Source organism: Apteryx mantelli, chromosome 13, assembly GCF_036417845.1.
Source record: "Apteryx mantelli isolate bAptMan1 chromosome 13, bAptMan1.hap1, whole genome shotgun sequence".
In the NCBI taxonomy this organism is placed as follows: domain Eukaryota; kingdom Metazoa; phylum Chordata; class Aves; order Apterygiformes; family Apterygidae; genus Apteryx; species Apteryx mantelli.
In genome coordinates, this window is record NC_089990.1 from 2389393 (window position 1) to 2415804 (window position 26412).

General features: G+C 42.9%; 1 protein-coding gene across 1 annotated transcript; it reads right to left on the reverse strand.

Annotated features, from left to right (window-relative positions):
- Positions 1 to 14034: 14034 nt before the first annotated feature.
- Positions 14035 to 24133, reverse strand: ITM2A (integral membrane protein 2A). The gene is made up of 6 exons (XM_067303899.1): positions 23981 to 24133; positions 20072 to 20203; positions 19642 to 19830; positions 18895 to 19005; positions 17579 to 17729; positions 14035 to 15124 (listed from the first exon to the last, which is right to left on the reverse strand). The coding sequence occupies exons 1-6, from the start codon at positions 24062 to 24064 to the stop codon at positions 15036 to 15038; spliced, it is 756 nt and encodes a 251-aa protein (XP_067160000.1). The 5' UTR covers positions 24065 to 24133; the 3' UTR covers positions 14035 to 15035.
- Between the last annotated feature and the right edge of the window lie 2279 nt (positions 24134 to 26412).

The window sequence follows — 26412 nt, forward strand, 5'->3', positions numbered from 1 at the left end:
CTTCATTTATCAATGAAAGAAGACTATTTCAAGGACTCTCCCTGAAACTGGAAGAGATCTTTCTTGGACAAATGTATAAATTGGGTCCCTGAAAAATAGACAGCCTGCAACTGAGAGACAGAAGTAGAGTTCTGCAGTTAGAAAATGACTTTGGGGTTTGCTGTACTTAAGCTAATGCTTCCATTAAGGCTAGTTCTGTTCCTCACTTCCTCAAATTTTATCTTTCTCTCAGATTGTTGAATTAATCTCTATTTTTTTTTTCCTTTTTCAAACCAAAAATTTTCATTTTTGGAGACTTCACCCACCACCCTGGAAAAATTTGAAAACTTCAGTGGAAGGAAGATGCTTTCCTGTGAAGTTTTGGCCTTGTCAAAAATACAGTTTTCCACTGTAAAAAACAGGAATCCAAACAAAGCATTATCTCCAGTTCTTGCTCAAGCACGTTCTTTGGAGAGCGATACCTACACAGGGGCGCTTTTCACAGTGCCATACAAGATCCGTTTCTCTCTTGTTCTGCAATCACCTCCTTCGCAATTTGTCAGCAAAACCAACCGTGTTGGGGACAGCTGGGGCTTGGTTGCACACACAGCTGGGTCTGGAGGCCCTTCGTGGGTGCTTCAGAAAGAAGCCAGCAACCAGGAAGGCCTGTGCCAAACCGAGCACTGGTTTGAGCTCAAGATCATATTCAGAGGAGGCTGCACTTCTCCAGCTCCCCCCCAAAAAAAAGCAACTTCTGGCAATAGTGCAGACCCAGGGAAAACTGGGCAACTTGAGGGATGTTTTGAGACATCACACCGTTCTGAAGCAGCATCAGGACAGATTTTTGGGAAGTCTTATTTACGCTTGACAAGGTAAAACCGGATTACACAATTCTGGGTCAAAGCAAGGCTCTCGGCGCTAGCAGACGCCGAGGCGCAGGGGAGGAGCGGCCCTGCCGAGGCTGGTTTCCGAATGTCTCAGACGGGGGCCCCGGCGCGCCTCCGTTTCCATCGACTCCCACACAGCCGCGTGTCTGCGGGCCCACACGCTGTGGAAAGTGCACGCGCCGTCTGCCACAGCTGCAAACCGTTTCATCACCCCGCGAGGGCTTTCTTCTCACTGCTTCCTTTGTGTCATTGTTATCACAAGAGGAGACATGACAGGGTTTTTTTTTTTTTTTTTTTGCGCTTTGAGACTTAAAAACGTACTTACAAGCAAGCCACACGCGCAGAGCAAGAGCCTGCTAAGGAAGTGGGATAGCGCTCGCCTTCCCCTCTTCCCGTTCTGCTTTTCAGGCCCTCCTAAGAACGGCTGCAGCGAGTCAGAGCAGAGGCACGTCCGAGGCGGCGCCCTGCCGCGGGCCGTCGCCTTCGAGCAGAAGCGGGGCCCGCGGCCCGTGCTCCTTCCCCGGGCACGGCCTTCGCGCGGCCACCGCCGCAGCGCCTTCCTCAAGGGCACCAAAAACATCATTTTTCTGGAGTCACTAAAAGCTCTTTTCTCAACCCACCTGTCCAATAGGTATCTGAATCCACTAATCCTTTAAGCCCTGTCCTGCAGCACTGAATTCCATATTTTAGTTATATGTGTGCTGCTTGTAAACCTTTTTTTTTTTTCTTTGCTTTGAACCGGCCACCTGACAACCGCCTGTGCGTCCCCTGCCTCTTGCGTTATGGAAGAACGCTTCTCTTTTCACCTTCTCTCCGTTACTTGTGACTGCAGAGATCTGCCGAACCCCTCTGTCAGTCACGCATCTCTGTCTCGGGGACCCTGGGCCACCTCCCTCTGCCTCAGGTGGAGACCGCTCCATTTGATAGCCCCGTCCTCCTCGCTCAAACCCCTTTGGAGACAGGGGAACAGAGTCACCTACAACAAGCCACGGTACGGGCGCTCCGGGGGTTTATTCAGTGGCACAGTGACAATTTTCTCTGTTGTTCACTATTTCCTGCTCGCGAATTTCTAAGTTCTGTCCACCTTCCTTACCATCACCCACCATCTGAGATGACATTTTCAGTGAGTTATCCACATGACTCAAAGATCTCTTTTTTTTGTGTGAGAAGAGCCGATTTATAGGCCAGCATTATCAAAGTCAACTTATTGTCTTTCTCTCCCCATACACACTTTTTTCTTTATCAGCACTGAATTTTATTTGACATTTTGTCATCTGGTTGCTCAACATCTTGAGAACACTCCCCATTTCTCTGTAGGCAGGTTTAGATTTTACTGTTCTGATTAAGTCTGTATCAGCAGCAAACTTTGACACCTCACTGTTTACTTCCTTTTTCACTTTGCTGTTAGAGGCTAAAAATTAATATCTCACCCGGTGTCACCAAAATAGCTCGCTGCCCATGAAACCATGCGCACAACCCCCACGCCACTGTCACCAGTCTGAGCTGGCAGCGCTGGCCAGGGGAGCTCGGAGGAGCTCTGCAGGGCAGGCTTGAACAAAATGTACGTGCAATGTTTTAGGCCACTCCTCACACCTCAGTAACTGAAAAAAACAAAGTGACTGACCCAGATACAAATCAACCTCATCCAAATTAAATAAATAAATAAGTAAAATCTCATCTGAGAAGGTTTTATAAATACCCTGACAAAAAAAGAGAGTAGATTAGTGTGGGCTGTATAGACAATCATGCAACCCATTTACTAGTCAGGGTGGAGGTGCTATAGCATTTAAGCTGATAAACTGAACTGTGTGTAAGTACAATCTATACAACAAAGATTAGTGGTCAAAAGATTAAGCTTCCATATCTGATTTTGCAAAAAAGTCCAGTTAATTAAAGCCATCAAGAATAAAATAGCCAAAAAAAATAGAACACATCTGTAAGAATTGTTGTGGTACCACCACTCTCCGTATCAATCACTTTAAGACCAGCAACTGAAACTGTTTTACTAATCTTTTTCTCTATTCACACCTGATAAAACTTAATTGCATAGGTAACAAGGCTGAAGTAAGTAAAAGACTCTTTCCCCAAATTAAGAGGAAAACTATGCAGCAGATGAGAATATCTGGGGAGCTAACTAGCCCTCTAAGAAACTTGGGGTGAAAACATAACATTCAAGCTGGAACAAGTAGTCTAAGATACAGAGATCTCTTGGTTTGTCTTGTCATCAGGTCTTTCCTTCAGTGTTTTTTTTTTTATTTTCTCTTCTATTAAAGACTCATGTATAGTTCTGCAATACTAATTACCATCAAAAACATTTTTATATTGTTTATCTCCCAAGACCAAACACAACAAAGGTTCCTACCGACCCCAGCAGGCACAGTATTAATGAGAAACACCGACCCTTCCAGAGAGGGAACAGAAAGGAACAGAACAATTTCTTGGATTAGCTCAGCTGATGCGAGTGGGTCACTCTGGTACTCTTTAAACCCTCAAGGCTAAAGCCACTGTCCACAGGAATAACAAAAATGCTCCACCAAACGTGGGACAACCACAGGAGAGAAAGCAATAAATATGTCCTTTTTTATTGTGTTCCCTTTGGTTCCTAAGCATTGCATTGTATTTAGGAATAATCTGCAGCCATGACAGACTAATTTTAGCCATCAAATTATCTTCCTGTAGGGTTTTCATCCTCCTCCATAACTGAGATCCCCACTTGAAAGCCATGAAAAGAAAGGGCAAAGACATACCCTAGTCCTAAAACACAAGGAAGGGATGAGGCCGTCACTGCCGCTCCTAACAGCTACAGTCCTTGCCTAAGAAGGAAGGAAAATGTTAAAATTCTTCCTTAATCTATGAGAGAATTTGAATCCCTTTTTCCCCTTGCTAGGAAAATATCCTAGGCTATTCTGCACACAGATACTCTCTGCTCCTTATATCAAAGCAATGTTAAAAAAAAGAGTAGGCTGAGTACAGGGAACAAACTTGAACACGACTTTTAGTGGTTAGTGCTGTCTCCTCAAAGGGGGAAAACCTGGGTCCTTGTTCCTGCTACTGGGTCTATTTCTGTATTTTACGTCAAACCAACACTGGATAAAATCCGTAAACATCGCCAGCTGCCTTTATGGTTTAGGTGGGTTTTTTGGTGGCAGTTAGCATTGCGTTTTACAGGGGTCTCCATCCTGTCCCTGGTGAAGACTGAGCAACAGCTCCCTAATAAAACCTGTCAGGCAACATGCAGGGATGTCCCCAAGCCTGTTCAGGCTTCAGCATGAATTAGACCACAAAAAATTAATCTCCAACCCAGCCAAAGCTAGTGTTCAGTTCTGGACACATGCAGAGGTTCCAAGGTGAGTTAAAGGAGGGAAAAAATCAGAGCATCTCTGAGTTTCGGTACCTTCATGGTTAGCTAGAGGTTGAGCTAGGCTCAAGATTATAATTTTTCATGCAGGTGTCAAATTCTTCTTGGGTTTCCTTGCCCCAGTCCCACTTTTTCTAAATCTAGCCATAGAATTCAGAAAAAAAAAAAAAGAAACATCACAAACACCAGAAAAGTCAAAGGTAGGAGGAACGTAAATGAGCTGATAGTCATACTGTATTACGAGAATTAACAAACGCATCTGCCTACCCATTTTCCCAATAGGCTCAGCAATGATGTAAGGAGGGAATACCTAGGGGAGGCGCCACATAAGCAAAGGTCATGGCTTCTACCAACCATAATATGCAAATGTTAGTGGTTTATTCCAAGCACCAAAGGATCAACTCCATCTCCCTACTCGCCCTTCCAGAAGTCACAATAGAAATATTTTATTTTAAAATTTTAAATCCAAAAAAAACCCCACCACTTTGTCTGCTGACTAGTTTCTCTAATCTGCAGCAAGTCCACATATCAGTCCTGTGATTCAGTGACATTATCTTGCACAAAACCCACTGTTACATGACATAGCCAATATTTAAAGAAATGGTAACTCCTTGTGGTCAGACAAAGGTCTCTGCAGCCAGAGAGAAAGTTCCCAAGAGACCTATGTAAAACAGAAGCTAAAAAACACACAGCTTAGAGTTTCTTGTTTAATGAGAGGTTTCTTGTTTAAGTGAATTATTGCAAACCATTGAAGTCCCACATCCCAGCCTGTTCCTGTTGGTTAACAGTCTATAAAATCCAGAATGCAGCTATCACAAACCCAAAGACAACAGCAGCACTGCTCCCAGCGCTGGCTCCTGCACCGCAGCACGGTGCCTTTCCTCTGAGGAACTTTGCCCAAAGTTTTTCTCTCTGGCTTCTCAGCACTTGACTGACCCACCCCAGGCCAGGGGTTTCAAACCCTTGGTGGCACCGAGCTCAAAAGCTCTTTGGCTTATTCCTGGTTCAGTGGGACCTTCTAAAGCAGTCCCTGGTTGGGGACAAGGCCAGCTTCTCTCTGTAGGGCAGTAAAGGAGGTATTTACTCTCCAGTTCCCCTTATGTTATTATAATTAAAGGAAACCACAGGCTGCAAAGAGTTGCAGTGGACACGTTAGCAGCAGGACAGAGCTGTCCTCAGAAACGTTGCGACAAATTCCAGGAAATCTCTTTCAGCCAAGAAAGTCAAGCAGTGCCTTTTACTGGTAAGAGCAATGTGCTGCAGCTAGCTTAGTCCCCTGCTCAGCACCTTGCCACCGGAGCATCCTCCCCACAGGAGCCAGAGGCACTGGCTGCATTTTTTGTTTGCTCAAAAAACCCACAAGTTCTGCATAAGGGAGGATTGTTTCTGGACATAAGAAATTCCTTTGGAGATGCACCATGGGTGCTTGGCAGCACAAGGAAGGTCCTCCGTTTGGGGACTGTGAATCCAACAGGATTGCAGACCATCTCCAGGCAGCGTCGCCAGCGCATGCCACGGCCTGTCCTCCCAGAGCATCCACGCTTACTCCCTACGGTCCCAGCGGAAACCGGCAGAGCCTCGACGCGGGGCCTCTGGGCAACTGATGGAAGCGGGGCATCAAAGTCCATTCCACACTAAGATGGTTGGATCTTAAACCGAAAAGAAACAAAAAACTTGACCGCAAAGATATAGAAAAAAGTGGGCTGAACTAGGCACGTGAGCAAACTGAACACAGAGGAAACCCCAGACTCAAGCCCCAGTGGTGACTGTTACTGATGGGTTTTGCCCCCAGATTTTTGTGGAACTAAAGCATACGAAACATTTGTATGCTTCTGAAGCTTATTCTGAAGCATATTCAGCAACTGAAATATATTCATACACTTCAGTGATTTGCTGGCTCAGGGCCAGGTCTCAGCCCACTGCTGGACCAAAATGTGTGCAGACTATGCACAGCATGATGCCAAGAGTCTCCCAGGTGACTCAGAGAGCTGAGGTTTGTTAGCTTTTGCAAGGGCCTCATGAGCGTGACTTTGCCTCCATTCGCATTGATTCAGGTAGGTCCCTTCTGTGCAATACGGGACCTGGCGCACTGCTGGGGCTCACCCAGGGTAGGATGCCACCCTGCTGGGCAGAGAGAAGACAGCTGCCCTGGCCTCCTCCGCAGAGCATCTCCCCTCGGTGCTGTCACGAGCTGCAGAACTGCTCAAAAATAGCAAAACTGCTCAAGCTTCTTTTTGGCCTCACAAGTGCTTGCATTAGTTTTAACCAACTAAATCCTAAAAATGTTATTAGCTGGAAGAAATCTAATATTCAGTCATAAGTAATATTGCTACCAGTTACTGTAACAGCCCTGTACCATCCATCATTTAATAGAAATTTTATGAGTGACTTATAGCGGGCAGTCTTATTGTGTCAAGTCGTGGATCAGTACAGCCTAAAGCAAGAATGAAAATCCAGTCTTTGTAAGACAAGGCCTTGGTAGAAATAACAAATAGGTGACTACAACCCTGTCTATCCAAAGACAAAAAGATGAATGCAAGAACAACTCTGTGAGGCTTTATGGCTTTGAAGACCATGTCCGTGCTCCTCGGGACAAGAGCCACAGCCAGCACAGCCTGTTGTGTGTGGCAAGGCGTGTGAGAGCAGCCAGGCAAAACAAATGCCATTCGGCCATTTCCCCTATGAGGAAGTGATGCTGTTCCATAAGAGATGGAGGCCCAGACTAAGAGCACAGGCCCCCAATCACCTGAACATCAGTGTTCAGCTAGAGATCCAAACTCTTCAGCAAGGTCCCATCTTTACTTTGTAGCATTAGAGCTTTTTGGCAAAATTTTTTAATATGTAAATGAAAACACAGAAGAAGAAAATCAAATGATGCTAAGAAAGCAAAAAAAGTTTTCTACAGGGAAACCAGACTAGCTTCATTAAAAAAAATAATGAATATTATTGTGAACCTGGGATAGAAAGATATTCAGTATATCTGCAAATGGGATATTTATAGAAGAAATGAGTTGTTGAGATCTGGAACTCACTTTTTTCTCATACTGAAGGCGGTCAGACAGAAACTCTCTTTTCCCCCCAGTTAGTGTGAGTCATTTCCCTACTGAAAATCAAGGGTCGTAATCTACAACGAAAATGGAGCCCCAGGAACACACAAGCAGTCAGCAATTCTAGATTCAATCTCTTCTCAACCTCTATAAACTTCTACTTCCTCATCACCTCCACCCAATCAAACCTTTACCATAGAAAACACTCTCTAAAGTCATTAATATAGGGAGACGGTGTCTTTAGAGTTTCATTCCTGCCTCTCAGATGTCCAGATAGCCACCTGATTCAGCCATGGTTTGTAAATAAATGCAGCCGTGGTTTGTCAAGAGTGATGATACTTAAGTTTTGACAAGAGCGCAAGAACCGAGACATCAAGGAAACCAGCATATACTACAGCACAGATGTACAAGATTAAGAGACACACTTTAATTTCTTTTCAGACTACAAACTGTTGTGTGGAAAAACTAGCAATTATAGCTCAGATCACAACCACAAAAGTGCTATCATTTACTCAGTGCAAAGAGGTCTGACTGCCTTTTTTGCTGTTAGGTGAGAAGGCAAAGCCCTAACTGTTTCTAACTTCACGTTGGGTGGTAAGGCACATTGGTAAGGCTAAAATTGCCTGGATGGCGGCTCCTTCAATGCTTAGAAGAGTACAAGAGCGATAAGGATTAACTAGTGAAAGACGCCTGTGATGCCAAAGAAGCTGGGTTTGCCAAGCACAGAGAAATCCAAGCACTAAATTATTTACCTTAAAGTGAGAGCGCAGACAGGATTACCGCTGATATTATCACTTCACAGCAGATAGAAGTGAAGGATTTCTGATAGTAACTGCAAACTCTAGGTTTATCTGCACATAGATCTGTTCCTGATGACTCCTATATGCAGGCACTCTTATTCCAGAGCACCTGGTTCCACCCTGGCAGGGGATTAAATTTATAGGAAAAAGGTTCCCTATTCTGGAGTAAGGGTATCCACGCACGGACTTAATCTGCAGCAACTTCAATATCCTAAAGTGGAGCAGCTCAAGAGAATCTAAATGCTTCTGTAATGAGCCCATAATTTATTATATCCACAGTCAGAATAAGTGATTCTTGGACAATGAACTCACTTTCACATTTGTTAATGTGAAACCTGGGGGGGAGGATGTTAGAGTACAAAAAGATATTTTAAAGAGAGAAAATAAGCTGAAGTAAACAAAGAGTTAACTATATGAAGTAACTTCCTTTGGAGGTGCAGTGGTAGGTGGCAAGTCTTTAATTATTCTCCAGACAGGAAATACACCCATTTATATTCCGTAGGTACTGTCATGACTATCTATCTATATAGGAAATTGTTTTAATGAGATAATGCAGATATATATATATAAAAATAAATGTATAACTATTTCGGTTAGAGTCTTAAAGCTTCAATCAATACTCGTATTTGGGTGCTGTGCCATAGCTGGCAGCCGAGTCATTCCCTATACAACTCAATCTGGATGGTAAGAGTAGCTCTAACCCTTTCAAGCCTTACCTTGAGCGCAGTCCTCCCACAGTGGTAACTCAGCCACATGACTAGCTGATGTGCCACTGGTACAACTTGCAAAGTCTCTACACATTTATCTGTCCCTTTAAATGTTCTTTTCTGTTCTAGGATTTTTTGGTTTGGGCATGTTAGGAGAACACAAGATAAAATGCAACCGATTTTGGGGGCTGTCTTTAGTTAATCACCATAATGCTTTTTTTTTTTCTTTCTAAACACCTAGGAAAAGGACAAGAAACCAAGGTATCCACCTACAAAAGCTAAAGCTGGCAGCTGCTGGATCATTAATGACTGCAGCAGACCAGCAAACTTCGCCCCACCCTGCCGCAAGCACAACTGTAGCAGCGCAGGAAGAACAAATCCCAGGCATAGAAGGAAGATTTAAGAACAGTAAAACAGAAGCCTCAGGGAAATTCAGAGCTGATTTCAGAGCTCTGGTATTCCTGCCATCATGCATGGTAAACCCTGCTAAGCATGTCTGTCTTTTTGGTAGCTTTCCCCATGATGCCAAGAACTAGCAAGTCCACAGAAGTCAATCCAGATCCTGTGATTCTGAGAGATTTGGGGGACGTTTGCTTACTGCATTTCAGCCATGTAGTTTAGCTGGGACTCTGGACACTTACACTTTATGCTCTATATGTAGTCAAGGAAAAGGAATAGGGACTTCCACAGGATGACTCAAACCACCCGAGTTAAACACCCACAGCTGGTTTATGTAATTCCCCTCCCTTCCCCACCTAAACAAGTGCAAGATGTTGCACCGAAAGGCAGATTTCCCTAATCTCTTAAAGCCATTTAAAAGGTTGTACTAAAAAGCGCTCTTGCCCTCAGATTCAGTAGTTAGTACATTTTAATCCTGCTGGCTCTACAACTTGTCTCAGCATCTTTCAGGAAAATGAAAATAAATAGTATAAAACACTTTAAAAGGAAAAGCTATTTGCAGTTACATGCAACACAATAAAGAAGGAAACAATTAACCTGCCTTCTCCTTTCCTGAATCCTCTTCTACACTATAGCAGTAATCCCTTGTAGCAGATCTGTCATTACTAGATTTTTGCACTAAAGGGGTTTTTTCGGTACAATTTCCATCTGGATTAGATTGTGATTGGATGGGGACAAAACCCCCAAAACATACAAGTCCGCAAGCAAAATAGTGCTTGCTTCTTCTCAGCATGTTGACAAGATGATTACATGTGGGCTATTAATGTAGATGCTGTCAGAGTGAAAAACCTTTCTTAGTCATAAGTTTGATCCCTTAACCCTCTCTTTGTAGTAACTTCCCTGCTCAAACCAGTGTTACCCTTCACCTTGACTTTATCCACTGATTCTTTACACAGTGTTTTGGCTTTCTGCAACCTTGTATGTAGTTGTAATGTTAATATTTCTGTTGAACCTGCATATACCAAACATTTGTTATTTATCTGAAAACAGAAAAATTACTATACTTGAATTAACTCCAGGCCTTTCTCAAGTACACCTTTGTCTTTTAACCTTTTGCTTCGTATTATACCTTCTTTTTTTAAAAAAATCTGAAGCTTAACTATGATGAAAACAAATGTTTCCATACTCACATCAGCTCATCGTAGCTCATCCTCTGCCTGCTCCTTTGGCTGCTGCTTACTGTGATTGCTTCCTGAAGCCTGCAATGGAAGAGAAAACTTCTGTCCGTAAGTCAGGCTCCGTGAGGCTTTCACACTGGAACCTCACCCTGCTAACACATCTGCCTATGGATGACAGCCTGTCTACCCTTTTGGAGTAGTCTGCATGAGACCACGTCTTCCTTAAAATGTTTTCTTTTTTCAAAGAAGAGAGCATTTAGCAAAACTCAGAGCTAGGCTCTTCTCATCTAGCTATAGAGGACCCAGAAAAATAAATGTTTCTAAAAATAAATTCCCACTCTAACTCATTGATCCTAATTTTTTGATGATTGAGCTACAGACTTTACTAGCAAAAGTAGATAGTATACATGAAACAAATTGCTTTGATACAACAGAAAAGAAATTATACAACTGGTATGTCTTCCTTAGAGAAAAAGAAAGGCGTGCAGAAAAAAGGTGAGAAAGACTTCTTGTTGAAGTCCTAGCAAAATGTCTTACAGTTCTCCTATACACCAGCAGATAAGCTAAGGACCTGGAGGAGGCGCTCCAACTCCAAAACTGCTTTTGTGCTCAAAACATTTTGAATTCAGAATGATTTTTTTCTCCCCACTGAAAACAAGGATAGAAGCTTTTCCTGGACCACTTAACTACAACCATCTTGACTGTGCTAGGATTTTTACAATGATGAATAGCCTAAATTCATCTAAAACAAATCCTTTCCGCTGTCCTAAACCCTCATCAGCCCAACAGTCTCTCCTCCAGACCCTTATCTTCCCTACATCACCACCACGATAATCTCTGAGGACACCTATTGCTACCACAGTAGTTTTGTGTGTAAACATAGTTATATCAACTTCGAAAGTAATATAAAGTAGCCTGACAAGGGCTCTCTTTTTCCAGATAGCTGCATACAAACAGTGGTTTTTGCTATAGCAGCGAGGTGAGACTTTTCATGTCCAAGCTGTCCTGGCCAGGCTAAAAGAGTCCACAGTATAGAGTTGAGCTTACAATGAAAAATTTGCCTCACTTTTGCCAACCAGCTTATCAAGTCTGAGGTGCTGAAGCTCTATTTCATTTCAGGTTGAGACCTCAGTATGAGTTTCAAAGGTCTCTTAGCCGTCCGCATTTTCTATTCCTTTGTTCTTCATCTCAAGGTGTTTACAGCAGTTTAATTTCTCTGAATTTCTACAAAATCAGGCCAGAGGAAAACTAAAGTTCTTGTGTATAACCTACCATGCAGATGGTAGTTGATAATGCAGATGATAACATGGACTGACACCTACTGTAATGAAAGCATCTGCATGTGTCACAACACGCCACCAGCAGTCCACATCTCACCAGTCACAAGCTCATTTAAACAGAGAGCTCTGACTCCCACAGAGCTCAACGACCTCTCCTCCCAAGGAGCAAGTTCAAGTTTGCTGTTATTTGCGATTTCCTCATATGTCTGTCTGATCAGAGTAAAAATAAGTTTGGAAAAAAACACCCTAACATATAATGTTGGAAGAAGAATCATCCAAAGCACTGGTTTGCCTTTTTGCATTCATTAAGCTATTTAAAACTTGGAAATAAGTATGTATTGCGTCAGGAAAATAACCTCCAAGCTAGTACAAAGATAACTTGTCAATAAGCAAGTGCATGGACACCACAGACTGTCCTGTTCACACTGCTTTTTTCAGTAAGTACACCTCTATAATAAGTCATTATGTAAGTAAGTTTGTATTTGCATCTCTGTAACATTATTCCTTCAGTTACCGCACCAATGTTCAGAGCACAACACCTTAACACCTCCATTTCACAATAATTAGGGACGACCTATTGCACGAGTCAGTTATTAACAGAGAGCTCGCACTGCGATTCGCTCGATCCCGGGGCGCAGAGCGGCTTTCGGAAGCGCGAGGCCTTGCCGACTGTGCCATCTGCCGGTGCAGTGTGGTCCCCTAGGCTCGCAGCCCGGCTTCTCCTGCGTGCGGGCAGTGTGAGTTACTTAAATTGAGACAGATGGTTCTGGGGGCAACCTTAAAACTAGAGCTCTTTGACTTGAGCACGGGTCCCCCGCGCAGTGACGGGAGCCGGGTAATAAGGCCAGCACGCCCCATTTCAGCTGCTTTCTCAGAACAAGAGCAGTAGGTGACTGGGACCTTTAGCTGCAGAGAACAGTTTGTTCCTTTGAATACACTGGCTCATTGCCGAGAACATCTAATAAAAGAAATGAAGTTAGCGCCTTAAGAAATTAAAAGCTTTGCCAGACAGAGGTAAGAAACTGTTTCAGCCTATCTGGAAGCATTTCTGTCATTCCTTAGGGGCGTCTTCAGGTAGTCAACATGTCAAAGCCTCGTACAGCAAGAGCTAACCGCTGCACAGTGGGAAGGGAGAATCTCTCTTTTTAGTTTTCAGCAGAGCCAAATCTTAATGCTACAATCATACTCTTCCTGCTCTCCAACGAATACATTTCCAAGTCTCTCCACTCAAGACTGTCAAAACAAATCAGACAGCTAGCCCACCCTTATTATCCCCTCAGGTTATCCAGAGGGAAGTCACAGCAACAGCTGCCTTGCCCAGGCATATGCAAGTCTGGAGCAGAAAGAAACTTGTTAATGCAGTAAACTCAGTAAATGTACTTGACTCTCAGTGACAGTAGTTAGAACAAGTCTTCTACAGTATTGTACTTGAGCATTAAAGCTTTAGTCATACAATGAAATACTTACCTAGACTTACAAATTTAGAGCCAAACGCTCTTGGTTGAGACATGTCCTCTGCATCACACTTCCCAAGATTCACTCACCTGGGGAGAGCAGTTGTGTTACAGCAGTTCTGTCCTCTTTTGCAAGATAAGGCATCAGAAATCCCTACTGCACAGGGCCTGTGGTTAAGCCCTATTCTTTCTTCTGAACAGACAATTTCATACCATTGGAGTCACTTTTTACTCCCTAGTTCTTAGTACAGAAAGCCTGCTTACCATACTAGCTCTAAATGCATATCAGAGTTACACTTCCAACTTCCTGGGAAAGTAAAACACACACTGTGGCTCTTTGAGCAACTGGAGCAAGAGAAAACTCACTGCAGCCCTCATAACCCATAAGCCTTGCTGTAGTGCAGAGCTAAGTGCTACAAGGCACTGCAGTAAGATGTCGATCAACCCTCCACTGATTTTGGCTATTACAATATGCCAGAGAAACTCGAAATATTAGTACCGCTATGAATACAGTAATACAAGCCCCTTAGCCACCAGCCCCATCAATCCCAGTATTCAAAGTGCAGAATTACAGAAGGCAGAAGTCACTGTATTGGAATTCATCGTTATTGCCCACATGCCAGGAAGTCTGCTCCGTGAATTCAGTTTATGGCACTAAACATCACCAAGAATTGCCTCGCGGGAGATCATGTTTGAAGCGAGATGCCTTTTACCTCCTTACTCGCCCTGCTCCCCAAGCTTGTTTTGCACCGCTAAGCATTTCCACAGTACCAGGAAGCAGAAATCCAGTTTCACACGCCAGAGAGGGTGGGGGTGGGAAAGGCAGCAGCAGGAGGAACACTGCATGCTGCCTCAGGCATACGATCATCACTGCCCCTGTGCAGACCATACCCCTATGCATTGCACTCAGCCTCTGAGCACCATTAAGTCACACCAACACCGAAGTTTTAGAGAAACATTTATTACAGGGTTGCAGAATTTATGTCTATATAAAGTCCCTTATTAAAACTCTCAAGTTTATCAACTGCAGGACACTAACTCTTCCCTATCTTTATCCTGCGGCTTTCAAAAAAAAAAAAAAAAGGAAAAAAAATACTCTTGACTGCAGGAGTAATGCTACTTGCTCATAAAAAGTTGATCTAAAAAGTTTGTATAAGCCAGAGTAGTTTAAGTTTACAACTACAGTCACATTCACAAGTGGGCTATACCAGAAGATACTCTTGAAATAGGAAGCTACAAGATAAACAAATTCATAACCAAAAATACTGACAAGCTTTAAGAGTAACTCCATCCAAATCTAAGAACTAAATACCACAAAACCAAACAAATGTATAAGAATTAAGTGTAAGCTTGGGGAAGGTTCCAAATATACATACGAATTCAATACAGTAATTGCACAAAATGAAATAAAGCAATGTTAGAGGTTTATGATCACTGAGGTTAGATTTTACATGCTTCACACATGGAAGTTAAAGTAAACCTTTAACAATATTCATCAGAAGGTTTTTAGCCAGGAGACTGAGTGCAGAGCTAGTCTATAAAACTACACAAAATGTGCAAACCACAGATTATTAATACATTAATTGTTCTGTGAAAGTTAAGGTGAATAGAATTGGTTCCAGCCAAGAAATTGGTTAACATTTTTATATATTTTTTTTTGCCATTCCCAGATTTTAAAATCAAACATTCAATGGATAAACTGATATTACCCTTCTAAAAAGGGCCTTACTCAAATTTAAGTTTTACAAGAAAAAAAACCTAAAAATATTGTTATATCAAGGATTAAAGAAAGCTGAAATGGTGACTTTGTCTTTTGTAATATAAGCAATACACAGAAAATGCATAAGGCTTTTGATTATCACTGCACATTTTAATTTAGAAGTCAAGGTCTAAAGCTCAGACTTCTCAGTGAAGGTGTGATGTAGTCACTCCCCATTCAGCGCCTTTCACTGTTGACAAATCTTTGTTTCAACAACGAAAGAGTTTTCAAAGTGTCTGATTGAGCGACAGTTCTCCGCTGAACGTTTCTGCAGACCTGGGGATGAGAGGAGATGAGAGCCCAAGTGAAGCAGATCGATAACTTCCTAACAGGAAGCATTTATCAGTTTTTAGATACTTACGAAGAGCAAAAACAAAATAACTCCACCTATAGTGCTTTCACAGCTATGAATGTTTGCCACTAAGGCTGCATATGGGTTTGTTTGTTAGATAGCCTCCCCATTCTCAGAATAGGGAAACATAAGAGGGGGCTAGATACCAACGGGACAAAACAAGCTACAAGCTATAGCCTTTTTGTTCTAGTACCCTGTCACCATTTTAGTGAGAGAAGAGAGAACACTAAACAGATTGTTTATAGTACAGTTTCTCATAGCTCTTTGTAACCACAAAGAAAGGAAAAACAAAGCAGACAAACTGCAGGGAAGAGTTAAAAACTTCTGAGAGCAGGCAGAAAAAACTAACTCTTTACCAGGACTTTTCCTCCTTCCTCTGTATTAACACAGAGCATACTTCTATGTGGCAGTCTTCATCTTGATGTGAGCCCTGTGATGATTCGCCTCTCACCTCATGACCTTGCTGAAATTTCTCCCAACATATTTGAAGTGATTTTCTTTGTATTGCAGAATGCCAATACTGAATTTGACACAGGCAGTTTACCTCTATCAGCTGTGAATTTTTAACAGGAGACAAGAATATGAAGTCCTGCAATCACAGACAAGCTGATCAACCAAACCTCTCCAGGATACAGCAATTACAGAAGAAAGCTTTACAGCTTGTTGTAATAAGCAGAGACTTGTTCAGAGTGAGCCATGGAAGCTCTCCATTGAAGTCTTCAAGCACAAGGTCTTAAAACAAACCCTGCAGGGCACTGTTGTAGTGTATTAAAAAACATTACTAGTTGGGCTATCTTTCAATTCACTTCCATCTTAATGTCTGCACAAGCTAAAGTTTCCAGTGGCTATGTAACCGGGTATATATTTGAACAGCAAGGATGAGTTGTCCAGTCACATGTATGCCTCCAGTTACATCTCCAGGGAGTTCCATCAGAACAACCCAAAGTCACACTGATCTGACAAGGAAATCTATAAACTCTACAAAAATCTGAGAACCAGTGCAGCACCAGGCAGCAGCTAACAAGAAATCTAATCTGAAAGGCAAGAGAAGCCTTGTCCCTGAACAGTTTTCTCCTCAGCAGCGGTCTTTCATTTGAAGAGAGTTTTTTTCCAAGGGTAAACAAGGTTAGTTACAGGAAAGAAACTGCACCCAGAGGCGTTATTCATTTACTAGAGAGCATTTCTACAGAGGTGTTCTGGAAGTCATTTACTGTGCAGTGAAGATGTCAGCAACATGAACTGAGATAGGCTAGAGCAAGATAATTTATATCTTAAGAAAACACCATAAATACTCTTCACAGCACTGTCTGTAGACCACAGTCTTTCAACAGTAGCAGTCAATTTAGCTGTTGTGAACACTTAAGCTCTTAAAAAAAAAAAAAAAAAAAAAAGGACACACGTGCCTCTCTTCCATAAAGGCAGCATTTATTGTTTCTTCACCTGCCTTATGCTGTTAGCTATGCAGGAGCACCGAGTTAAGCTCCCACGTACAGAGCTTTCCCTCTAGTAATAGGATGTAGTCTCTAGGGAACAGTAGACACAAATTCAGACTTTGTAAGCTGTAACCGGGCTGAGAAAAATCTTGCCCAGGAGTTTGGCAGGAAAACAAGAGCAGAGAGTTCTGACAAACCAAACATTTGCATTCTAAAAGCCAATAACTGGCAAAGGATTAGTTTGCTATGTGTTCAGCGACAGCAGCAAGCTATGAAATGCTTCGAGAGCTCTAGTGAAGTAAAACTTACAGCATCATCAGATTTTCATATTTCAGGCCTCCTTCCAATATGTCAAGCTACTGACACATCAAATTTAAGCCTGATGAAACTAGTCTTTTCATAGAAGTGCAGGGGGAGGGGAACAGACAAGGAAAAAAAGGAACAGAAAAAAACCTCCTATGAAGTGTTCTTCCTCTTTCAAAGTAGAGATCTGGTCTAGATGTCCAACTTTTCAAAGCAAGTGAACCAGAAGATAATCCTTTTACTTAGTGTTCATGTAACCCCATTTTAGATAGGGCAAAAATAGAATAAGCTATCCACCCTACAATGACTCACATAATCTGATTATCTGAATTTGGGGGCCAAACTAAGACTTCAAGCAAAAAATGGAATAGAAATAGACTTAAACTGAAGTTAAGTTTGAGCACATAACTGCTAATTCCATAACTGAAATTTTCTCTCACCAGGTTTGAGCAAAGCTTCATATTCATACTTGACAGTAGGGAAAAAAACATCAGTTCTGTCAGCCCCTACGTGCTGAAGGCCCACAGGTTTCCAAAGTCTTAGATCTTTGTGTGTGTGGTTTTTTTCTTTTTTCTTTTTTTTTTTTTTAATTTACCCCTTCCCTACTGTAACAGCAGATTTCTTTTACTGATGGAAACTTACCCATTATCTGATCTCTGCGCTGCAGTCTGAAGGTCTCTTTTCCAACACAAAGTTGGTAAATGAAGATACCCAAATCAGACACATTATTTATCTCCTCTGTAACCACCATTTCTTCACGGACTAGATAAGTCTGAGGCAAGTATGAGCCAGTCTAGGAGGAAAAGAAGCCTTGAGATACAGTATTCCACTTACAATGGACAAACATCACTACTTTTTTTTTATTTTTATTTTTTTGCTTTGGAGAGGTTTGAGACCCTAGATGTCAGTCTTCCTTCATTTTAACATTAACATTATGCTAGTAGTGAAGGGCTGCATACCAAAGAAGTTAAAAACTGACAAAGGTTATTTCAAACAGTCACAGTTAGTCAAAGTAAAGTTAACATTGCTCAGCTCAGATGAGGCAAACATTAACATAATCTGTTCAAATTTATTGGTATGCAAGTATTGTTATGTCTGCAGTTGAAACTGGAGGAAAAAAAGATACCAGATCAATTTTACATTTTTTCACCATTAGAAGCATATTGACCAAAACAGAATGTAATCTGCAACAGTTAGGTCTTCACTAAAGCAGACAGCATTACTGAAACTACCACCCATCCCTCACAATCTCAACTCCTAAAAGGAAGTGGGGCCAGGGGCTGCATTTAAAGTTTGTCTTCATGAAGAAGGAGAGGGGAGGGGGGAAAGTGGGACTTCCTTGAAGCAAATTAATGCTAGATGCTACCTGATCTAGTTTAGGCGTTGAGCAGTCAGCAATGACTTTTCAAAAAAGTACATTTGACACGATAGCTCAGCATCACATATAATTTGGGAGTAGCAGCAAGCTCTATCAGCTTGACCCATAAGACTTATTTTGAAGAAAATCCTGTTTTAGTCACTGAAAAATGAAGATTCACATGGAGAGTTCATAACTACGATACTAGTAAAACAGAAGAACAAGTTAGCACTGTCTTTTTCATTAAAGCTCTTACAGAGCAAGTGAGCTTTCTGGCAGTAACTTTCAGTTTTAGGCTTTCAATGGTATTCAGAGATTTACCAAATTCCTTTATAATAGCAAAACTTATCCTTATTAACTAGCTGCTTTTAGCTTCCATAAAGCTACGTATTAATGAATGTATTAAGCATGAATCTACTCAACAGAATGCATAACGACAGCTGGCCTTAAACTTCAGTACAGTGACTGAGGCAGGGGGATTATGTACTTTGATGGCAAGAGGACTGTTACAGCAAGAGATTGTAGCTAAGTTCAGGAGCAACATCCAGCATTCTTAAAAGCTATCTTCTTAGCCCAACTAAACAGCAGAGTTTCCACATACCGCAAGTTTTGCGAAGAGATCCATCAAGTTCCTTGGTGGCATAACTATGGATGTGTTCAGCGGAATCACGTAGCAATTACCCAGTTGCAAGTCAAGATATGCTGTCAGAAGCTATTGGGGGGAGGGGGGGAGAGAGTTTTCCATTAATTGTGGCCTTTGAGTGACTATTAGAGTACAGTTCTACAAGGTCTAAGAAGGAAGTTTAAGAACTAGAGTTCATGCACAGGCATTATCAAAACACATTGATGAACCACCTAGTATATGAACTTATCTGTTACTATTGTTCCAAAGTTGCTACAGCTCTGGTTTACACAACAGGTCTTCTGAACAGAAGTGACAGCTGACTAAGAGCTAAGTGTTTCAATCAGTTCTTAACAAGAGTAAAGTTTATATTAATACAGAGAAATTACTTGCAAGTTTGTTCTCATAACTGAAGTAGTCTAATTAAGCACAGTACAAATTAAAGGTATCCAAATGCAGATAAACAAATCATTCTCTGGAATCATAACATAATAATCATAACACTTCATTTGCAGAGGTATAGCTGCTCTTAGAGGGTCAAAACTGAACTTTTCCACTTTATGCCAAGGGCCAGATTTCCCACACTTAACCTCCCCCCCCCCCCAAGAGATGCTCACACTGACAGTAAGTCTCAAAAATGAAAATCCAGGAGCCATTATGATTGCCACCCACTCTGCAGTTTCCCCACTGAGACTTGTTATTTCTTATTGCTTCACATGTACTCACCCTATCAAAGTCATGAACAATGGCTGCCGGATCACTGTCAGAGAACTTGGGAACCGGAACATCAATGATCGCTATGTTATCATCCTCCCGAATGTCAGCTTCTTCAGCAATGGGGAGGAAATAAGGTTCTACTGCACGATCCCGATTTTCGTTTTCAAAATAACACATTTCACCACGATACACCTTATGCTAAAAGCAAGAGTAAACCAATTACTTTTTGAAGGCAAGATGCTTTAACACTGTATTTCCACCACTTATGCTAAGATGACATGTGGGGTCTATGACGCCTGGAGCTTGTATAAAAGCTACAGCAGCCTTCAGGTGTCAGTTACAAGTTACCACCATGATACAAACCCTTCAGTAAGCCTTGCATTTATAATTACACTTTTTTTGCTTAGTGATGTTATATAAAAGGGAAGCTTCACATTACCCTAGGCATGAAGTACTTGTAGATGCAGGCTCCACCAACAACAACTCCTGCCAAGATGAACGCTAGACCCAGCAGAGTCAACAGGCATCTCCCAGATGAATTTTCACCTCCATGTGTGGCAATTTCTGGATCCTTTAAAGAAAGGGAGATGGGAACTGAGAAGATGTAGTTGCTTTTAATTTAAAGCAAGCTGTTACCAAGTGCTTCACTTTGACCTACAATCCTACAACGATTCTCACTGTGTACCTCAGAGAAAAGAGTTAAGCATTGTATAACAAATACTTTCATGAAATATTTTTGTATCATATCAAAATCATTTTTCAAACAGCATAAAAAGAGGAGAGTCTTATTTAAGAGTAAGCTTTCTAGACAAACCTCTATCCAGATCTAACCAGAAATTAAACCTGTCTGAAGAAGTGAGGTGCAAGAAATTTATATAACTGTAACAAAAGATACAGCATTGCAGCCACAACATAATATTAGCAAGGCAAAATTTGTAGGGCAAGGTCATTTAAAGGTACGCAGTGTTTTCAGGCCTGTTCCCAAAGCCTATTTCCTATCCTCATGTTATCTTATTCTATCTGATAGTAAGAGAACTTTTCCTTATAAAGCTGGACTACCAGGAAAAAAAAAAAATTATGATGTGACCTTGTCTATTAGTTGAGGAAGAGACATCTCACACTTAAGTCAAACATTCAGGTTTTGGAACTTACTTGTGATGTGTGAATGAAGATCACTACAGAAAAGAACTACTAGTCAGACTAAGTGTAGCCTCAAAATATACTCAAAAAAGTAACTTTGTGGCATATCCTCCCCTGTAGTTTCAAAATTCTCTTCCTCCCACCCAAGTACCTGGGAAGTTTTGCTTCTAGCAGCCTAAATTTGAACTCTTTAGTTTAGTGACCACACCCCCCCCCCCCCAGTATTCTCTTAAACAGCAGACGACTTCATCCAAGTGAAACTACTACTACTGTTAAGTAACATGGGGATTCATTTGTGCAATACTGATTGCAAAGTTGTTGGTGGTGTCTGAATGGCAAGTTGTAACATTCTTCTGGTTCTTTAGATGCCTTTCTAGTCTTTCAGGTGGAAGGCCCAGGCAAGCCAAGTGGAGAACAACAACAAGAAGTACTGTCAAATACAAAACAGGCAAAAGAGACATTCACCAGGACAGCAAACAGCATTTTTATGTCTCAAGAAAGGAGGGAGGCGGGGGGTGGAAGTATCAAGTGTTTAGGTAATCTAGATGTTCAGCTCAGGCTGTCCCTTTAATGATCTGCAACTACTGTATTTAACAGCTTACTTTCAAGATCTGCTCTTTCTATTCAGCATAAGGACAAAACTGGATTTTATGCAAGTAGTAAGAGATCTTTTCCTGTGGGTTGCTCCTAGAGCCAGTACATAGATTCAGCACAGCAGCCTCAATGTCCATTCTTAATTTGGGTCCCATTATTGGCATTTCTGTATAAGGCAATATATTAAGTGACCTGTGACCATGACATGCCACAGAATTATTAAAAAAGCTGCATATATGCTCAGCAAGATATAGCAGTGTAAAATTCAAACACCAGCTGTGCAACTACTGTAAGACAAAAAACAATCTACATTTAGTGAGAGTCAACACTCCTACATTCTGGTCTCACATCCTCCAAAAAAAAAAGTGTTGGTTCAGCAAGACATAAGCCTCTGTACCGGCTGGAGAGGAATCTGTCAAAAACAAACTAGTTTCAGGTCAGAATTATGTCACATCTATATGCCATTACATGGAAACAATGTTTCAGAACTATCTTGCTCATAAGATCAAGGGCAGAATATGAAGAGAACAGTACTAGCATCTTCATCTACACCTTTCAGCTATTTATCTGCCTAGCCTATCATTACTCAAACACAGCAGTCTGCAATAAGTTTTGGCACTACAGACTTCCTAGTGCTCAGATGATGTGATGATGTCTGCACGTAATTAGCTACACTTGCACTACACTTATTTCAGACAGAGCAGAGCCATTTATCATATTAGAAAGCCAGAATGTGAGAAGAGCATAGAGAGCTGATAGGAGAACACAATACCAATATTCCCCTCCAGCAGGTTACACAGCCTCAGCTCAAGAGTCAAACTGCAAAGACAAAGCAGTTCTAAGCGGTGTAGCAACATGCAAAGCAAGTTAGGAATAATGGAGAAGAGAGGAAAAACCACTTGTGTTAACATTGCAGCTAGCTCAAGAGACACTGTTGACACAGTTGGTTCCAAAGAATCACAGGAGAGCATTCTGCAAACTCAAGTGTTTTGTGAAGATTATCTAGTGGACTTCTACTGTGCTGTTTCAGCCAACATAAGCCATTAAGCTCGTTTGCTTTGCCCAAATATTCAGGGGCGGGGTGGAGAGAAGAGAGGCATTAACAAGCACTAAATGAGTTTGTCTTGAGTAGAACTGTGAACTTGATGTTTACATGCAATTCTAAGCCCTGAAGTCCAAGTGAAGAGTTCAGTTAAAGACATGCACACGCATACACAGAATATTGTGGCATAATAAAGCAACATAAGTAACTGCTCTTTTCATTTTTGAAGCTACCTGGAAAACATGAGAAAGAGAAGGGCATGAAGTAATATATATTAGAACTACGCTCAGAACTTGTACAGTAGAGCTCTACTAAAAGCGTGTCTAACAAAAGGTTGCCTCAAAAGTCGAGGAGTTTGTTCTACAGCAGACTAGCTAGACTAATCGAACTTTCAAAATTTAATCAAGTCCTGCATCTACACTGTTTCCCAACTTCCTCCCTCTCTTCTTGCTCTCTGAATTAATACAGCAACACCAGATTATGCATGCAACTCCTACAACAATTCAAGAGATACCACCGAGCAATACCACCACTCTGTCCCCTTCCTCTTTTAGGGATATGCTGTTTTAGAAGAGAGGGAGGCTTTGTGAGCTGCTTGCATGATTAGGACTTATAAGAAAAAGAGAAGTTAGAGCCCAAGACCAGAGTTTTTACAGTCCCATTCCATGATTACAAGTAAACTTGGCCCATCCCACCTCCTCTAGAGCTACCAATTTATTTACCTAGAGGCTGTCAATTGACTGAATGTGTTAGCAGCTACACATACCATCTTCAAAAATAAAGTCTCCCCACACAAATTTAAAGAGTTCAGTTCAAACCAGCAACATGACAACTCATTAGGAAGGAAAAGCCAACCACAGAGTACTCGTCTGGGTTTCTATTTAAAACCCCTTTATGGCAGGTTTCTTAATTTAAGCTAGACGTGCCAGGAGCCCAGACAGCTTACCGCAGCACCTCTTTCCAACTCGCTGCCCACAAGGGTGCCAGAGCTTTAACCCACTTTGTTTTCCCGGCGGACGCTGCTGCAAACCAGCACTTTTTTTTTTTTCTTTTTTTTTTTTTTTGGGGGGGGGGGTGGAAAGAGAGGGAACAGGCTGCAGGCGAGGGCACAGCGCTTCTCCCCGCGGGTTTCACCGGGCCGGGGCCCCCGGGACGCAGCGGAGACAGCTCGCCGCGGGTTAGGAGAGCGGCCAGGAAAGGCGGCGCTGGCACCCGCCCAGCCGCCGGCCCGGCCCGGCAGCGGCGGCCCTGCCCTGCGGCCGCCCGAGCCCGGCGCCGCGGCGGGGAAAATGGCTGCGGTGAGGGAAACCGCCGGGGCCACCGCAGAGCCCAGCGCAGCCCGCGGCGCCGCTGCCTCCGCGGCCACCGACAGCCCCGCACCGGGCGGCGGCGGCGGCGGCCGGGCGGGGGGGAGGCAGAGCGCGGCCGCCCCCGCCGGCGCAACGGCCGCCCCCGCCGCAGCGGGGCCCCGGCGCTGACGAGAAGATGGCGGCGGCAGCGGCCTCCTCCACCTCCCACCACCCCCCCGCCGCGCTCCGCGGCCCGGCGGCGGCGGCAGCCCGCTGCCCGCACCTTGTCGGCCACCAGCGCCTCGGCCGCCTCCTTCTTGGGCTCGTCCTTCTGGGCGAAGGGGGAGTTGAAAGCGATCTTCACCATGGCGCCGGTGCTGCGCAGCGCCCGCCTCGCCCGCTGAAGAGCCTGCAGGGCAGCTGGGGGGGCGGGCCGCGCGCTGGACACGCCCCCCTCGCCTCCGCCCCGCCCCGCCCCGCCCCGCCCCGCGCACCGGGCGGGCCGCGCCGCGGGGCAGCGGGGCAGCGGGGCAGAGCGCCGCCTGCAGGGGGGGCGCGTCACAATGCATTGTGGGAAGCGGGCGGCCAGCCCGCCGCTCGCCATTGCTGCGGCATTGCTGCGGCCCGAGGGGCCTGCGCCGCTTTCTCCCTGGCGGGGAGTCGAGCACGGTGCTGGCAGGGTGACGATGGCCCTTTGCAACCCTCAAAAAAAACCCCAAACCCTCCAAAAGAGATGTTGAATTAGAAATAAAACAAGCAAAAGCCCCGTTGCGGCAGGCAGAATGCGTGAGCCCAGGGGGGAGAAGTGCCGCCAGCCCTGCGAAGGTGGCCGCGACATTTCTGCTCGTGTTGTGATACCCGATGGCACTGTGATACCCAGCGAGAGAGAAATAGATCATTTAAGCAGTGGCATGGCGTTCCCGCTGGATCAACGTTACAAAAACACGCTGCCGCACGTGCTCTGCGGGCTACACGCTACGCTGGGACATGAGCCTGCCTCGCGGCTTTTATTCTTGTGGAGCCTTCTAGAAACACCGCACCATCCCGCCCAGGTGTTAGGTAGCTCCGTAGCTGCACATGGGACTACACAGGCAAGGATACGGATCAGGTCCCTACCTCGGAGAGACCTGCCACCTAAAAATAGCCTGAAATCTTAGAGATGCTCGCAGTAATTTGCTCAAGGGAGATGAGATAAGGAGAACAACGGTGTACGACAGGAGGAGGATGCCGTTTGTTGTGCCTTTCTCTGGTCTTTCTTCACAGCAATCATTTTCTTTCCTTTTAGGCAGTTCTTGCTGCGTGCACTATTCATGTAGATAATCATACATACATTTAATATTTGGTATTTACACTGGGATCGCAACACTCACTAGTGAAAAGGAGAAATTTCTGGGCCACATTCAGTATGACATAGGGATAGGGATATTTTTAGTCAAGCATACCATCACTGACATCCCTTCTCATATGAAATAGGGCCTATGGACTCTTTAACAACCACGAAGACAGACAAGACTTCACTGTCCATTTAATGGCTCCAAGGGAGGGGAAAAAAGTTTCATATATTAGACTGTCTGAAACTATCTTCTGCTTCATGCTGATGAAAGTCACTGTCAGTCTCGCTGGAATTTGACTTTATGGCTCTAGAAAGAAAACTGTTTTAGATCTGGTGCCTACATCATTAAGCTATTCCTCATAGACAGCTATAATTAAACAGAACTAAACACTATGCAAATATTGCAATAAGTAATCTTCCTAAGTGTAAACAAAATGCAGAGTATATTCCAGCACTCAAAGCATATTCTTGTTATACTACAGATGCAATATCACTATTTCCTTTCAAGATCATAGATTTGATATTGCTGCCTTTCAGGTTAATAAGAACTTTGACTTCAGTCAGAGAACAGTCTTTCATGTCTGTTTAACCTGACTTTGTTTAGTAACAGAAAACATTTCACCAAAGAAAAATCAACAAATTAATTTTCATTCTTCCTGGTTTTAGCGTGTTAGGAAAGAAGCTAAACCATACTCTCATCAAAGTCCCTAAACATAGATTTAAAAAGAGATTAGATAAGTTTTCTATATGGCTGACACAATATCTATACAATCTGGCAGTTTATCCATTGTATGAATAATTTTCAGTACCTTAATCTAGTACAATTACTTTATGCTTAAACAAATTAACTTTATCCTCCAATTACCCAGCACCTTTATTTGAAAAAGAAAATGCTCAGTTTTCTTGATGGGACACAGAACTCCACAGAGATAAAATTAAGATAGACCCTTGCCTTTTATCAAGACTAGTATCTGTACGTACGTCTGTCCGTGTCTGTACATTCTTCACTGTCTGCATTGTATGGTCTATTGCAAGGGATAGATGCAGCTCAAAAGACTGTGCTCAAGTAAGATTTCAGAAATGTGGAGTTTTCTATGTTTATCCGAACTCATTGAATTTGCAAAGCTGGAACTCTCATAAGATTCATCATGATATCTTTTGACATCTCTATTTGTAGCATCTGCCAGAATGTAAAGATATCATTTATCTTAACATGTTCGAAACTTCTTCAAAATGTGCAGTGTCCAGGAGAAAGTTATTCTGATGTCATCAAACCGTATTTCCGATCATTACACACCTGATAATGACTGTCAATTCAGTCAGTAACTTCTTCCGTATAAAGCTCCTTCTATGCTGATTGTATTTTGTAGAGCAGCTGCAAT